Source organism: Lagenorhynchus albirostris, chromosome X (genome assembly GCF_949774975.1).
Source record: "Lagenorhynchus albirostris chromosome X, mLagAlb1.1, whole genome shotgun sequence".
Lineage (NCBI taxonomy): Eukaryota > Metazoa > Chordata > Mammalia > Artiodactyla > Delphinidae > Lagenorhynchus > Lagenorhynchus albirostris.
Window position 1 is genome coordinate 618520 of NC_083116.1, and position 18229 is coordinate 636748.

Below are 18229 nucleotides of genomic sequence, written 5' to 3' on the forward strand. Positions count from 1 at the left end.
TGAGATATGCAGTAAAACTGTTACACCTCTAGCCAGACTTATCAGAAGGGACACAAATTACCAATATAGAAATGAGAAAGAAGATGCAAATTACCAACATAGGAGTCAGAGATGACATTACTATAGATTTTACATATAATAAAGGATAAAATATTATGAACAACTTTATGCCAGTATATTCAACTACTTAGATAAAATGAATAAGTACCTTAAAAGACACAAATTACCAAAGCTCACTCAAGAAGAAATAGATAACATGAATAGCCGTATATCTATTAAATAAATAAAAAGGTTCCCACAAAGAAGCCTCCAGGCCCAGAAAGCTTGAATGGTGAATTCTACCAAATACTTAAGGAAGAAAGAATATCAATTCTACCCAAACTCTCCCATTAAATTGAAAAGAAGGCTATACTATCTAACTCATTTTCTGAAGCCTGCATTTCTCTGACACCAAAGCCATAGAAAGACTTTCCAAAATTAAAAACCACAAACTAATATCCCTTGTGTATACAGATGCAAAAATTCTTAATAAATTTTTAGCAAATCAAATCCAGCAATACATAAAATGAATAATTCATCATTATTCATGGGGTTTATTCCAGGAATGCAAGGTTGGTTTAGCAATCAAAAAATCAGTGTAATTCATCAATATTAACAGACTGAAAAAGAAAAAAAACTATATGATCATCTAAATAGATTTTTATAGAATAAGCATTTGATAAAATCCAACATCTATGATTGATGAAACAGAAAACTCTCAGCAAACTAGGAATAGAAGGAAACTTCCTCAAACTGATGAGAGAACCTATGAAAAACCTTCAGGTAACATCATACTTAATGGTGAAAAATTGAATGATATCTCCAAAGATCAAGAACAAGCCTACCGTGACTGCTCTCACTGTCATTAAACTGTATTCAACAGCTTATTAGAGGTTCCAATGAATGTGGTAAGGTGACAAAAATAAACATAAGCATCCAGATTGGAAAGAAAGAAGTAAAACTGCCTCTATTTACAGATGATGACCTATGTAGGTAATCCAATGGACTCTTCAAAAAAACTACTAAAATTAACAAGTGAATCTATCAAAGTTGTAGGATACAAACTCAATATATAAAAATCAAATGTATTTTTATATAGCAGCAATGAACAGTAGGAAAATGAAATTAAAACAATAGAACAGTAGGATAAACATATGAAATGTGTAGGGATAAGTCTGACAAAAGATATGCGAGACCCCTATACTGAAAACTACAAAAAATTGTTGAGAGAATTAAAGACCTAAATAAATGGAGAGATATACCATGTTCATGGACTGGAAGACTCAATATTTTTAAGATGTCAATTCTCCCCAAAATGATCAATAGAGTCAATATAATCCCAATAAAAAATCCCAGCAGGCTGTTTTGGAAAACAGCCCCTGGTAATTTCTTAAAAAGTTAAATATACACCTACCATATGATTCAGCCAGTCTGCTCCTAGGTATTTCTCCAAGGGAAGAGAGAGCATATATCCAATACAAAGACTTGTACACAAATGTTCAAAGCAGCTTTATTTGTAGTAGACAAAAACTGCAAGTAACTCAAATGTCTATCAACAGGTGAATGGATAAAAAAATTGTGGTAATAATTATATCATTTAATACTACTCTGTAATAAAAATAATGATACATGCTATAACTTGGATGAATCTCAAAATAATTTTGTTGTTTGAAAGGTAACAAAGAGTACATATTCTATATATATATATATATATGTATATATATACATATATATTTCTAGAAAATGCAGAGTAATCTATATTGACAGCAGGTCAGGGTTTCCTGGGGTTAAGGAAGGGATATGAAGTGGCAAGGGGGAGGAATTACAAAGGGGCACAAAGAAAACTTGAGGGGTGAAGGATATGTTCATTATCTTGATTGTGGTGATGGTGTATATAGGTGTGTATTTGTCAAAACTTATCAAATTGTATACTTTAAACATGTAGTTTATTGTATGTCAATTATACCTCAATAGAACTGTTAAAAAAAGTAAGGGAACCAGGGATCCTTGAAGAAATGCTGAATCCAGGGCTGAATGCAGGAAAGGAGGAGATGAAGCTGAAACATATTCTTGTGCCAGAAAATCAGGTAGTACTCAAAAAATGATGGGAACATGTCAATAGAACATGGGAGGGGCTTCCACTGTGTGTGCCTACTATGTGTCTCAAAGTAGCTAATGACAATAATGGGTTAGAACATATGGGCAAAATAAGAATCCAGGTGTCCACACTAATATAAATAAATGAATGAAAAAATAAACAAATGGGAAGAAGGAAAAGCCCTTCCCTGGAGTAGAATGCTAACTAGTAAATGTAGACGGAATGATGGAATTAGACCATTGCCTTTGATAACCATCTTAATAATAAATAATTAGGAAAGGATCATTGATGAATGCTAAAACTCCCCACAAGATACATACTAATTTCAAAGGGAAAAATTTATAGTGGAAAACCTCATAGACACTTCCTTAAGGGCATGGTCAAAGTTGCAATCACATATGAAGGGACAAATTGATATCATGTGCCTCCTAAAACAAATCACTGAGAACACAACATCACTTTTGTGGTGTTATTGCCAAAGTATATAATCTCCATATAATTATGATAAAACATAAACAAATCCAAAATGAGGGACATTTTTCCAAAATAACTGGCCTGCAGTCTTCAAAAATATTAAGGTCACAAAAGACACAGGAACTGTTTCCAATCAAAGGAGACTAAAAAGTCATGACAATTATGTGCAATGTGTGAACCTGGTCTGCATCCTGGACCAGGATAAGGGTTTTTTTGTTTTGTTTTTTCGTACGGTAAGGGATGTTATTAGGCAAACTGATGAAATTAGAATACCATCTATGGATCAGATACAGTATTATACGAATTTTAATTTCCTGATATTATTTTATTATTGTCATGTAAGAGAATGTCCTTGTTCTTTAGGAAATATCCACTGAAGGGACATCATTTGTGTAACTTATCCTCAAATGGTTCCGGAAAAATTATTCAGAAATATGATAAAATTCTGACATTTGGGGGATCTGGGTGAAGGGTACACAGGAATCCTTTGTACTATTCTTGCAACTTTTCTGTAAATCTGAAATTATTTCAAAACAATGTTGTAAAACATTAAGAGTATTATCTAAAAGAATCAAAACAGTAAGGACAATGTCTAAAATTGAAAAAACAGGTAATGGAAAACTCAATCAGAGTAACAAATGGAAGGAGAGGTAAAAAGAATTAAACAGAAAGTATGGCACAAAGAAAGCAGAAAAAAAATAATGGCAGGAATACTGCCACATATACCAGCAATGATAATAAAATGAATGCATTACACTCACCTATTAATAGACAGATGTTCTGATTGTTTAAAACCAAGTAACTCAAGATCTTGCTATATTCTATTTAAAAGAGACATACCTGAAACAAAATAACTGAGGAAGGTTGAGAATAAAGGGATGGAGAAAGTTATAACAGGAAAATGATATTAACAAGAACTACAACATGCAACAAACAGGGAGTGGCAGAAGTTGCTAGCTGTCCTAATCCAAATGTCCTTGGTAACAATGCCAATTTTTAGCAGACACAGCTATCTGACAGGCCTCCCTGGAAGCTTAGGTGTGGCCACTTGACTAAATTCTGCCAATGAGATGAAAATTGAATTGTTTTCTGGGGCTTTCTGGGAAGGTCACTTATTAGAAATTGGCAGAGCTGGGACCAGCCCATTTTTGCCCTCCTACCTTTCCTCTTCCTTCTGGCCCTCAATGGAGATGTGCTGGCTGGAGCTCCAGAAGTCTCGTGGACCATGAGGGGACCTTAGGATGGAAACCATACACCGAGATGGTGAAGCAGAAGATAGGAGCCTGGGTCCCTGATAGTATCGCAGAGCCCTTGAATACCTATCTCCAGACTTCTTCTACCCAAGAAAAAATCTTTCTTCTTTAAACTAATTTTATTTATTATTTTTTCCTAATATATGTAGTTGAACCTAATCCAAACAGGAATAGTAACATGCTTTACAAAGAAAGAATTCAAGGCATGTATAAATATATGCATAAATAAATGGGACAAAGAGGGCTACTTCATATTTTATGAAGGAAAAATATACCAGGACAATATAAAAGTTATGGACCTTTATACATTCTTTATGCACTAATAATACAGCTTCAAAATATATAAGGCTAACCCTGACTAAAATATAGGAAATAGACAAATTTAGTTATGATGGGAGGTTTATACATATCTCTCTCAATGAGGAAGGATATAAGGATCAGTATAACACAACTTAACAAGCTTATTCTAACAAGGCTATAAGGGACTTTTACTCAAGAGACAATATACATATTTTTCAATTCATATGAAAAAGTTATAAAAATTGACCATGTTTGAAGTCAGGGGTCAGCAACCTTTTTAATGGAAAGGCCAAACAGTATATGTTTTAAGCTGTATGGGCCACAGAGTCTCTATTACAGCCACTCAGCTTTGCAGTTGTAGCTGGAAAGCAGTCATAGGTAGTATGTAAACAAATGGGTGTGGCTGTGTTCCAATAAAACTTGATTTCCAAAATAGGCACCAGGCCCATGTAGCCTACAAGCTGTAGTTTGTGGATCCCCGTTCTAGGTAACAGAGGAAGTATCAAAAAATTTCCATAAAGCTGATATCACACAGGCCACAATTACCATAATGTAGTGTTAAAAATGAACATAATAGCAAAAAATATCCCCCCCAACCTGGCCCAGATCTACACATCTGGACGTTTTAAATGCATTTCTAAATAACTCTTGAGTTGAAGAGAAAATAAAAACAGAAAACACAAATGAGTTAGAACTTAAAAAAAACCACTGGAACTACTATACAACAAAACCTATGTAATGGAGCCAAAGTGAGGAAGAAAATATATGGCCTTAAATGTATTTGTTAGAAAGCAAGGGAGACAGAAAGTAAATTAGTTTTCATCTCAAGAATTTAGAATAAGGATAACAATAAGAAGAACAATGCAGCAATAATAAAACATACAGAAAATACAATGAAGAAATTAATAAAGGGAAAAGCAGACTATTTTTAAAAAAGAAAGCAAAGAAATTGAGTTGATCAAGAGAACCTAAAGTGGGTCCTTTGAAAAGACCAACAAAATAGATAAGCCTCTGGAAAGAGAATCAAGAAAAAAGAGAAAAAAACAAGTAAACAGCATTAGCAATGGAAAAGGGGACATACTTAAAGAGAGATCACACAATCATCCACTCAAGAAATATTTACTGAATGGCTACTATGTGGCAGGCCATGACACAGTCCCCACAGTCATAGAGACAACAATATAGTGGAGAGACCATAAATAATGAATGAAAAATTAAATTACATTAGTGATAAATGCTATAAAGAAAATAAAACATTTAAAAAATAAAACTACATATTTCCTCAAGTCAAAAAAAAATGGAAAACTTAGATGAAACCGACAATTTTCTAGGAAATATAAATTACCATAATTGACTCAAGGAGAAGTAGAAAACCTGAAAGAAAACAGAAACCAAAGAAGAGATTTAAATGCTGAGGAAAGATCTACACCCTCAGAAGGCATGAGGCCAAGATGGTTAAGGAAGAGAAACTCCAGTCTGATATAGCCTGTCCCAGAGCATACAACTAGTACAATAATAAAATAAAACATAGCTAAAATATAGCTAAGAGAGGAATTTTCTTAAACAGATAAAGAATATCTGTCAAAAATCTACAATAAACATCACTTATTGGTGAATTATTAAAAACTGTCTCTCTGAACTTGGGAATAAAAAAGGATGCCTAATATCATCCCTGAAAGTCCTAGCAAATTTAGTAAGGCAATAAAAGAAAAGGCATGCAGATTAAAAAGGAAGAAATAAAATTGTGATTATTCAAAAATGACCTGACTGTGTTTGTAGAAGATTATAAAAACCCACACACTATTAGAATTAATAAGTAAATTAGCAAGGTCACTGGGCATAAGACCAACATAAACAAATCCATTTAATTCATATATACTAGCAAAAAATAGGAAATGAACTTTAAAAAATTAGTCCATTTATAATAGCTTTACAGTATTTTTAAAATAAATATGAAATAACTAGGAAAAAATCCAACAAGAGGTACAAGGCCTCTATACTGAAAATTATAACATATTACTGAGAGAAATTAAAGACCCACACAAAAGGAGGGATATAACATGCTCATGGAGTGGAAGACCTCACTTAAAAAATGTCATTTTTCCCTGAATTGAGCTATAGACTTAAAGCAATCCAAATCAAAACCCCAGCAGGTCTTTTTCCTGTGGATACTGAGAAGACAAATTCTGCAATTTATGTAGAAATGCAAAGGGCTAAGAATAGCTAAGGCAACATTTGAGAATTACACAGCTGGAGGACTCATGTATTGGGTTGGCCAAAAAGTTCCTTCCATTTTTAAAGTTAAAAATAAAAGACACATTTTTCATTTTCACCAAGAACTTTATTGAACAACGTGTTCACCATTTTGTTCCACTAACTTCTGCCATTTTTCAGGCAACTTCATAACTCCATCTTCCCAAAACTTTTTATCTTTTTGAGCGAAGAACTGTTCCAGGTGCCTTTTACAGTCTTCCAGGGAACTGAAATTTTTTCCATTAAGAGAATTTTTGTAAAGACTGAAACAAATGGAAATCCAAAGGTGCAATGTCTGGTGAATACGGCAGATGAATCAGAACTTCCCAGCCAAGCTGTAATAGTTTTTGCCTGGTCATCAGAGAAACATGTGGTCTTGCATTACCCTGATGGAAGATTATGCATTTTCTGTTTAATAATTCTGGACACTTTACCTCGAGTGCTGCTTTCAGTGGTCTAATTGGGAGCAGTACTTGTTGGAATTAATCGTTTGGTTTTCCAGAAGGAGCTCATAATAGAGGACTCCCTTCCAATCCCACCATATACACAACATCACCTTCTTTGGATGAAGACCGGCCTTTGGTGTGGTTGATGGTGGTTCATTTCGCTTGCCCCACGATCTTTTCCATTCCACATTATTGTACAGTATCCACTTTTCATCACCCATCACAATTTGTTTTAAAAACGGAACGTTATCATTACGTTTCAGTAGAGAATCGCATGTGGAAATATGGTCAAGGTTTTTTCTGCTTAACTTATGTGGAACCCAAACATCAAAGCGATTCACATGACCAAACTGGTGCAAATGATTTTCAACACTTGATTTGGACATTTTGAGTATGTTGGCTGTCTACTGCATGGGTGTAACATTGACTGTTCTCAATTAATGTCTCGATTTGATGGCTATCAACTTCAACTGGTCTACCCGACCATGGAGCATCATCCAGTGAGAAATCTCCAGCAGGAAACTTCACAAACCACTTTTGACACGTTTGATCAGTCACAGCACCTTCTCCATACACTGCACAAATCTTTTTTTGCATTTCAATTGCATTTTTACCTTTCTTGAAATAGTAAAGCATAATATGCTGAAAATATTGCTTCTTTCTTCCATCTTCAATATTAAAATGGCTACACAAAAATTCACCAATTTTGATAAATTTTTTTAATGCATGCTGATATGACAGCTGTCACAATGCAATCTAACAAAATTGTTTCGAATGAAGTTAAAGACAACTAAACGCTACTAGAGCCATCTTATGGAAAAAAACCGAATGAACGTTTTGGCCAACCCAATATTACCACATGTCAAGACCTGTTGTAAAGCTACAATATCAAGACAGTGTAGTACTGGTACAAGGATAGACAACAAACCAAGGATAGACCAAGTAAAGAATCCAGAAACATCAACACATAAACAAATGCCTGATTGATGACAAAAAATGGTCTTTTCTATTAACGATTCTGACTCAATGGACATCCATGTGAAAAAGAAAATGAATCTTGACCCCCTGCTTCAGACCATACACAAAAATCAAATCCAGGTGTATTATAGATATAAATGTGAAAGGTAAAATAATGAAACTTTTAGGTAAAAAGTAGAACGTCTGAATGAGCTTCGGGTAGGAAAAATTTTCTTAAACAGAACACAAAGAGCTCCAAAATGGGAAAAAATTATACATATTAAAATTAAGAACTGGTATCAAATATTTGCAAACCATATATCTAATAGAGTTAATATCCAAAATACATAGGGAACTCCTAAACAGAAATAGAGTCACAGATGTAGGAAACAAACTTATGGTTACCAGGGGGGAAAGGGGGGAGGGATAAATTGGGAGATTGGGATTGACATATACACATGATGCTACTTATATGATGAATCTAAAATAGTCAAACTCAAAGAAGCAGACCATACGATAGTGGTTGCCAGTGGATGTGGGTAGGGGAAAGAGGAGTAGTTATTCAATGGGCATACAGTATTGTGCATTTCAAAATTTGCTGAGGGTAGATCTCACATTGTCTTCTTACCACAAAAACAAAATTATATGAAACAAAACAAAGACAACACAAGGAAACTTTGGAGGTGTTGGATATGTCTATTACCTTGATTGTGGTGATGTCAGCCCTATGCCTGATTTATATGTAGGTTCTAGATCCTATGTAACCCAATAAAGGCAGAAGAAAAATTCAAAAGCAGAGTGCAGATAAAACAAGGATAAGGCTCAGGAATTCAAACAGTGCTTCTAGTGAGGACTTTGGTAATCTTGTCCATGACTTCTTAAGTTAAATAGATTCGGGATTTGACATTCTTAAAAGGGGACACAGAATGAGCACTGGCCTTGCTCTTGCCCAGCCACGTGGTCTTGGATGAGCCCCTTTATTTCTACAGACTCAAGTTTCTGAAGGACACTCAATGACCTTTTAAAGTACTTTAGGCTGTAATGACTGAGAATTCAATTATTCTCTTTTCTTGCATTCTGATAGCATTTTTCCTTTACAAGATCAGCACCATTTATTGAGAATGCAATGAGAAACACAGTCTAAAACTTGTAGAACACGGAGAATAAGTTTCCAGCTAAAAATAGATTTTTTCAGGTCTCTAATCTTCACCATGTTACAAAAATAAATTTGTTCTTCATACTTAAAATGTTTCCCCTACAGCATTCTGGAGGTCAGAGAAAAGCAGTGCTCTGTACTTCAATTAACAGTAATCACCAATCATCCATAAAGAATAATATCATCAACAAGAACAGATAGTTACCTAGAGGAATTAATAAGCAGTTGTAGACACTTTCAAAAATGAGAACACGAGATGCAGTATCCCACTTTTGCAGTTCCCGTATTTGCTTTTCATCTAGTGAAACAGCTACTGTTTTTTTCTCTTCCTGAAAGAATGGAGACTGAAAAAACAAAGAGGCTTTCACATCCTAATTCTGCTTCTGTTACCTTTTATTTATGTTTGAGCTCTCATCTTGCATGTAATTTTTTTTCAGATTTACTGAGGTATAATTGACAAATGAAAATTGTATATAATTAAGGTGTACTACTTAATGTTTTGATATATATTGTGAAATAATCACCACAATCAAACTAATATATCCATCCCCTCACACAGTTACCATTTTTGGTGGGGAGGGGCACGGTGGTGAGAACACTTAAGATTTACCCTCTTAGCAAATTTCAAGTACACAATACAGTATTGTTAACTACAGTCACACTGTTGTATATTAGACGTCTAGAACTTACTCATCCTGAATAACTGAAACTTTAACCATCATCTTCCCATTTCTCCCTCCCCTCAGCCCCTGGCAACCACCATTCTACTTTCTGGTTCTATGCGTTTGATTACTTTAGATTCCTCATATAAGTGGAATCATGCAGTATTTATCCTTCTGTGACTGGCTTATTTCACTCCAGGTTAACCCATGTTGTCACAAATGGTAGGATTTCCTTCTTTTGGGGGCTGAATATTCCACTGTGTGTTCATTTGTGTGTGTTTGCACACATCCCTGATGACTGATGATGTTGAGTACCTTTTCATATACCTGTTGGCCATCTGTATGTGTTTTTTTTTTTTTGAGAAATGTCTATTCAGGTCCTTTGCCCACTTCTTAATAGAGTTATTTGGGTTTTTTGTTACTGAGTTCCTTGTATATTTTAGATATTCACTCCTTATCAGATACACGGTTTGCAAATATTTTCTCCCATTCCATAGGCTGCCTGTTTACTCTGTTGATGTTTCCTTCGCTGTGCAGAAGCTTTTTATTTATTTTTGGCTGCGTTGGGTCTTCCTTGCTGTGCGCAGGCTTTCTCTAGTTGCAGTGAGCAGGGGCTACTCTTCGTTGCAGTGCATGGGCTTCTCATTGCAGTGGCTTCTCTTGTTGCAGAGCACAGGCTCTAGGTGCGCGGGCTTCAGTAGTTGTGGCACATGGGCTCCAGAGCACAGGCTCAGTAGTTGTGGTGCATGGGCCTAGTTGCTCCGCGGCATGTGGGATCTTCCCAGACCAGGGCTTGAACCCGTGTTCCCTGCATTGGCAGGCGGATTCTTAACCACTGTGCCATGAGGGAAGTCCCAGAGCTTTTTAGTTTGATGCAATCCTACTTGTCTATGTTTGCTTTTCTTGCCATATCAAATAAAAATTCATTGCCAAAACCAGTGCCAAAAAGCTTTTTCCCTATGTTGTCTTCTAGGAGTTTCATGGGTTTAGATCTTACATTTAAGTCTTTAATCCAATTTGAGTTGACTTTTTGTATATGGTGTGAGTAAAAGGTCCAATTTCATTTTTCTTGAAGTGGATACAAAGTCCCCCCAAAATCATTTCTTGGTTTTATTGTGTATTCTTGGCACTCTTGTCAAAGATCAGTTGACCATGGGTGTATGGGTTCATTTCTGGGTTCTCTATTCTGTTCCATTGATCTATGTGTCTGTTTCTTGTGCCAATACCATGATGTTTTGAACACTGTAGCTTTGTAATATCATTTGAAATCAGGAAATGTGATGCCTCCATCTTCATTCTTCTTCCTCAGGATTGCTTTGGCTATTCGGGGTCTTTTGTGATCCCATATGAATTTTAGGAGTTTTTCTTATTTCTGTAAAAAAATAATGCCATTGACATTTTGATAGGGAATGCATTGACTCTTTAGATCACTTTAACAACATTTTAACAATATTAATTCTTTTAATCCATGAACACAAGATGTCTTTCCATTTATCTGTGTCCTCTTTAATTTCATTCATGAATGTTTTTATAATTTTCAGTGGGTATATATGTCTTTGACTTTACTCATAAGCATTTTATTATTTTTGTTGCTGTTGTGAACAGGATTGCTTTCTTAATTTCCTTTTTGGATAGTTCATTGTTTGTGTATAGAAACAAGACTAATTTTTGTACGTTGATTTTGTATTCTTCAACTTTACCAAATTTATTAGTTCTAACAGCTTTTTTGTTGAGTCTTTAGGGTTATCGGCACATATTATCATGTCATCTGCAAGCAGAGATAAATTTTACTTCTGATTTGGATGCCTTTTATTTATTTTCCTTGACTAACTGCTCTGGCTAAGATTTCCAGTATTATGTTGAATAGAAGTGGAAAGAGTGGGTATCTTTGCCTTGTACTGGATCTTGGAGGGAAAGCTTTCATTTCCCCCCCCACTGATTATGATGTTAGCTGTGGACTTTTCATATATGGCCTTTATTGCATGGAGGTAAGTTCCTCCTATACCTGTTTTGTTGAGAGTTTTTACAGTGCTTTCTCTGCATCAATTGAGATGATCATGTGGTTTTTATCTTTCATTCTATTAATGTGGTGTATCATATTGATTGATTTGCATATGTTGAAACATCCTTATATCCCAGGGATAAATCCCAGTTGTTCATGGTGTATAATCCTTTCAATGTGCTGTTGAATTCAGTTTGCTAGTATTTTATTAAAGATTTTTGCATTTCTGTTCATTAGGGATATTGGCCTGTAGTACTCTTTTCTTGTGGTATCCTTGTCAGGCTTTCATATCAGAGTGATGCTGGCCTCATAAAATGAGTTTGGAAGTGCTCCCTCTTCTGTGTTTTGGAAGCGCCTAACAAGGATTGGTATTAATTTTTCTCCGAGTGGTAGAATTCATCCATGCAGCCATGTGGTCCTGGACTTTTCCTCCTAGTCCATCTTGCATATGTCGCCCTTCATATAATTTATAGTTTATGCCAGTAGTTACTTCCCTCCTGGATATATCACAAAGATGAATGGGTGTTGTTTTTAAAGTCATTTTTCATTATTACCTTTCTGCATGGTGGGAGGTTGGCCTTATCTGTAAATACACAATACCTATAAGCTTTGGAAATGTTGTTGCATTTAGGGAAGGGGGGATTTTGCGCAATTGGAATATTTTTTAATTATCTAATGCCTCGCAACATCCGTAAGATACTGGAAACATTCTACTTTTATCCCTTTTGAAAAAGACAGGAGTACAAACTTCAAAAAGAATGTTTATTAATACAAGGTGTATAATTGATTATATATATGTTATTGCACTAATCCCCCAAAGTATAACCCGTCATTATAAGCAATTAAATGTTAAAGTATCTCCCTCACAGTATTGTGTGATTTTCAGTTGTTCTCAACTGAAAAAAAAATTAGCCAAATGCTCATTTACTCTTTCAATTACCTATTCATTCATTCAATTAATGTTTATTCTGTGCCTATGTTATATTTTCTGTTTCTGTCCAGGTTGCCCCTTTCATGAGTTCCTAGGTTCCTTAAATTTCCTATCACAATGTTTATTCTTTGTACTTTCTGGCTGAATCTTACATTACAGTCTTTACTACTCAATACATTTGAAATTCTCTTATGAATAGGGACTGCAGCTTTTACTTCTTTGAGTTCTCTCTACCACTTCCTGTATGAAAGATGCTGCTCTCAATATCCTTTAAGTATCTTTCTTAGTAAACAGAAGCTAATTTTTAGCTGGTAGGTTGCCTGTAAGCTAAAATATTTCTTAGTATCTCTTGCAGCTAGTTGTTACCATATAATTGCTAGCCAATAAGACATTTATGAAAAGGTTATATGTACAACCAGGGAGATTCCTTAAAAGGAAGGTTTTGGGTTTTTTTAACTTCCTTCCATTTGCTGTTTAGAAAATCATTGTATGTCTGAAATTTTAACATCCATCTTGGACTATTTGGAGACCCTGTAAATGGAGCAATAAGATATAAGATACCTATTTCCCTAATAACAGCCATTTACTGTCTACCCATTTACTATTTTTCCATGATGGAGAATTAAACTTTAACTTTGCTGAAGGCATTATTTTTAGAGTTTTTGCTTGGTTCTCAACCAAGTGTAATTTTAACTAATACAACCTAATAAATTGTTATGCACATGTTATGGACCTAAATAAAAACATCCTGATTATTTGACTTTAATTTTGGGGCTATGAACATAGGGTTTAATCCACGGACTATATCCATGTATAATACGGATGCTATTCATATAATAATAACATGCTAGAACTAAAAAAAAATATGAAAAGGTTTTCAACTTTATTAGTGGTCAACAAAATGGAAATTAAAGTCACAATGCAATACTACTACACACTTACCAGAATGGCAAAAATGAACAAGGCAGACATTATTAAGTATTGGCAAGGATGTGGAGTGAGAGGCAGTAAAGACACTTTAGGAAAATTGTTGGCATTATCTATTAAAGCTGAACATATATACATACGTATTCCACCCCCAGGTATGTATCCAACAAATGTACATATGTTCACAACAACAAGAATATTCATAGCAGCACAATTTGTAAAAGCCTTTTAAAAACTGAAATTATCTCTTAATAGTAGAATGAATAAACAAACTGTGGTATATTCAGACAATGGAATACTATACAGCAATGAGAATTTCTAAACTATTGCTTCATGTAACCACACGGATGAACCTCACAAACATAATACTGATTGAAAGAAACTAGACCCAAAAGAGTACATACTATATGGCTCCATTTATATATGGTTCAAAAATAGGTGAAAGTAACTGATAGTGCTAGACATCAAGATAGTGGCAAATCAGGATTCCAACCAAAGCATCTGGCTACAGAGCCATGTTCTTAATTATTATGCTATATTTTCTTTCCGAAAAAGAGAAAAAAATCCAACTCATTTTATAACTTAATAAAATAATCCTGATACCAAAACTAGACAAGAGGAGCCCAAGACAAGAAGAACACTTTAGACTAATCTCACTTATGAACATAGATGTAACAATCTTAGGCCAAATTTTAGCAACTAGAATCTACTTTGTATTAAAAGAAGAATAATACATCGTGGCAAAGTAGGGTTTATCTGAGGAATGAAACATCAGTTCACTGTTTTAAAAGCTTTCAATGTTGGAAACTTTTAAAACAATGAAACAACCACATTATCATCTCAGAAAATGACAAACAGGCATTTGATAAAACTTGAGACACTCATGATTAAAAACTCTCAGTAAGCTAGAATTAGAAAGAAACTTCCTTAACTTAATAAAGGAATAGAGGGTGTCTACCACAAAATCATAACAAACTCATACTTAATGATGGACAGAAGTATTCCCATTAGAGTCAGAAAGAATGGTATTTGCCACCCAACTCTGCTATTCAACTTTTATAGGTCCATACCAATGAAATAAGAATGCTCCTGAAAAAAAGGATACACACACACACACACACACACACACACACAAATATTAGAAAGAGTCAAACCTGTCATTTGCAGATGATATGATCATCTACCTAGAAAAAACCAACATAACCCACTGACTCTACTATCACTATTTAGAGTGTTCAGCACTATGAACAGAAGAACAAAAACTATGAATCTAATGAGAAATACTATAGTAAATATCTGTTGGTTTTGCTGCCATGTATTCTGTCCTCCTTCTGGAAATAGTACCTCTGAAAGTAGGATTACCAAAACCCTTTCTCCCTCGAGGTGAGGCACTGACCTTGGATTCACTTTCTAGTTTGGTTGCCCTGGAAACCTGATGAAGGTGGATGGTCACCTGTGGGATGGGCGGGCCTGCTTCCAAAACAATGTCCCTGGAGGTACCCTGAGCCTGGTCTGGGAGGGCTGGGACTGCACATCAACACCTGCTGGGAGTCACAGCTCAGGGTCCCTGAGTGCAGTGAGCCTATCGTTCCTGGGCCCTGACCCTGGCTGGGACCGAGGCTACACACAGGGAACAAAGACAGAGTGGTCCCTAATTTGGGACATGGGGCTTCTAAGCCATAGTGGCTCCTGTTCTCCCCCATCCCCCCCCATATGCTCTCATTTCTTCACACCTGAGCTGTTAATGGGGGCAGAGACGAGCCCTAGACAGCTGAGAATGCTTGCTGATGCCAGCCTTCTGGCAGGCTGGGTTTCTTGTTCTGCAGTCTGCAAAGTTGAATACTTATGGGTGCCAGGATGGCCTATTTGGGTTTTGTGAGTGTGAACCATCTAGCTGAACCTGCTGATTGAGCAGAGTGGATGTGGCAATATGCCAGTTTTTACTGTGAAGAAAATGTCAATATATTTCTGAAAAAGATAAAACGACATGAATGTAGGGAGGGACATACACCAAGTTCATGGATGGAAAGACCCAATGCTGTACAGGTGTAAGTTCCTCCCTAAATTAGTCTATAAATTCAAAGCAATCCTAATATATAATTGCTGACTACGAGATACTCTTGAGGAAGTAGAATGGCCTGTGTGGGGAGTAAGTGCCCTACCAAGTCCAAATTCTGGAATAGGTTGCATTTACTGAGTCTTCCCCTTTGCCATACATTATCCTAAATGCTTTATTTCCATTAATTCATCTTATCCTCACAATAACTCTGAGAGATGAGCAGTGAATTAATATCTCCATTTTACATATAAGGAAACTGACGTAGAGAGAGCTTGAGTTATTTGCCCAAAGTCACATACCTAGTTAAAGGTAGTCTCAGGACTCAAACCAGGCTACCTGGCTCAAAGCCCCATGCTCTCAGGCTCTGTATACACTGCCTTTCTGTTTCTATGCTAAAAAGCCCTAGTAACTAAAGTATGGTATTAGCAAAGGAACAAACAGATCAAGGGAATGAAGGAGAAAACAGAAATGGGCTCATGTATATATAAAGAAACCTAATATATGATCAAAGTGGCCTTTCAAACCAATGGGTGTGCAGGCAGCTGCTCAAAAAGTGGTGCAGGGACAACTAGTGATCCAGTTGGGATAAAATGAAGTTAAACTCCAACTGCAAGGAGTTAACATCATAAGTTCCAGATGACCTAAGTTTCTAAATGCAAAAACCAAAATTATAAAAGAAGAAAGTACATAAAACTATTATTTATGGTCTTGAGGAAATGAAAGGTCTTTGAAAGAAGAAAGGCAAAGGCATAAAATGAAAGATAACATTGATATATTGCTTTAAAGCTTTTGTCTGACATATGACACAATAAACTAAGTCAGCCTGGGACTAAATATTTGCAACATACCAGACAAAAGATGAAATTTCCAGAACATACAAAGAAATTATGCAAATCAGCAGGAAAAAAAGACAAATAACTCTATAGAAAATAAAGCAAAGAATATGAATGGGCAATTCAGGACTGACAGACATGAGGAGATGGGCACCCTCACTAAAACCACTTTACTGGCTGGCATACTGTTGTTCATCTGTCAGATTGATAAAAATTAATGTTTGACATTGAAAATGGCCCTCTACACCAACTCTGTGACTTCAAGCAAGCCTCTTAACCTCTGAGCTCCAGTTTCCACATTAGTAAAAGGGTTGTTAGGAAAATTAAATGAGAGGATGCACATCAAGTACCTGACAGTTTCCACTAGCATGACTTTTATCAGATGTCTTCCCAGGTTTTTCTCCTTCAACTGGTTGATGTAAAGAATTATATTACATTCTGAATTACATTTAAACTTCCTGAAGCTGAATGAACTTTATATTTCTGGATTAAACTGAATTTGTTCATTGTATATTATCCCCTAATACAGTTATATTTGATTTGTTGATATTTCAAATTTTTGTATCTATAGCTGAGATTGGTCAATAGTTTTCTTATTCTTTGCTATCTCTATCCAGGTTTTGGTGTTAAAATTATTTTAGCTATTTAAAAAATTGAGGAGCTTATAACCTTTTTGTATAGTCTGGAAAAATGTATAAATTGAATTAGAGCCACCCATCCTTCAAAGGTTAGAATTCAGCTGTAAAGCCATGTAAACTCGCTATCTTTTAAAATCATAGATCCTTAATCACCGTTTTCAGTCTCTGCTTTGATAACTGCACTGAATAAGTTTTCTATTCTTAATTTCGACATATCTTCCTAAGAAATCAACCATTTCCTTTAGATTCTCAAATTATTTGTTACAGAGGTCATGTACTAATGACTTATGACTTAATTTTTTTTTACTTTTGTCATACAAACTGACTTATGGAGTACAGTCCAATGAATTTTACATGTACAGGTTCCTGTAACTACTTTAATGAGGATACATAATTTTCCATCACCCACCCTAAAAAACTCCCTCATGCTGTCCCTTTATACTCACACCCTTCCCCTAATCCATAAGCCCTAGCAACCACTGACCTGATCTCTATTCCTATAATTTTGTCTTTCTGAGACTATCATATAAAAGCAGTCATACAGCATATAGCCTTTTGAGACTGACTTCTTTCACTCAGACTCTGAAATCAAAAGTTCATTCCTTTTTATTGCTGAGTAGTTCTCCAATGTATGGCTGTCTTAGAGTTTGGTAATCAATTCACTTATTGAAGGAATCTGGGTTGTTTCCAATTTGTGGCAATTCTGTGTGTGTGTGTGTGTGTGTGTCTGTATAAACATATACAAACAGGGTTAGTGTGAAATTAGTGTTCAATTCTCTTTGGAGTAAGACTGCTGGATCACATATTAAGTGTATGTTTAACTTTATACAAAACTGTCAAATAGTTTTCTAAAGTGACTGTACCATTGTGCATTTCCACCAGCATCATGAGAGTTCCAGTCTTCATCCCTGCCAGCATTTGGTACTGTTAGTATGCTTTATTTTAGTGACTCTAATAGGTCTGTAGGGGTATCTCACTGCAGTTTCAATTTTCACTTCCCTATTAGCTAGTGATATTCAGCATCTTTTTATGTGCTTATTTTCCATTCTTTTTTTTTAAATAAGTAAATAAATATTTATTTTTAAAAAATAGGTGCAAGGAAGTAGTTTGATAAAGAAGAGCTAGAGACCTTAAATCCTACAGAAGTAAATTTTGCCAAGCAGATAATACTTACAGAAAATGCAGAAAATCAATGATAATA

At 35.3% G+C, this 18229-nt stretch overlaps 1 protein-coding gene across 1 annotated transcript in view; it reads right to left on the reverse strand.

Annotated features, from left to right (window-relative positions):
- The window catches only part of BRCC3 (BRCA1/BRCA2-containing complex subunit 3), a 76059-nt gene that overhangs the window by 22689 nt on the left and 35141 nt on the right, over positions 1-18229 (reverse strand). The window contains exon 8 of the mRNA XM_060138250.1: positions 3772-3846. Coding sequence (XP_059994233.1) covers positions 3772-3846 — 75 coding nt within the window. The remainder of the gene's footprint in view (positions 1-3771; positions 3847-18229) is intronic.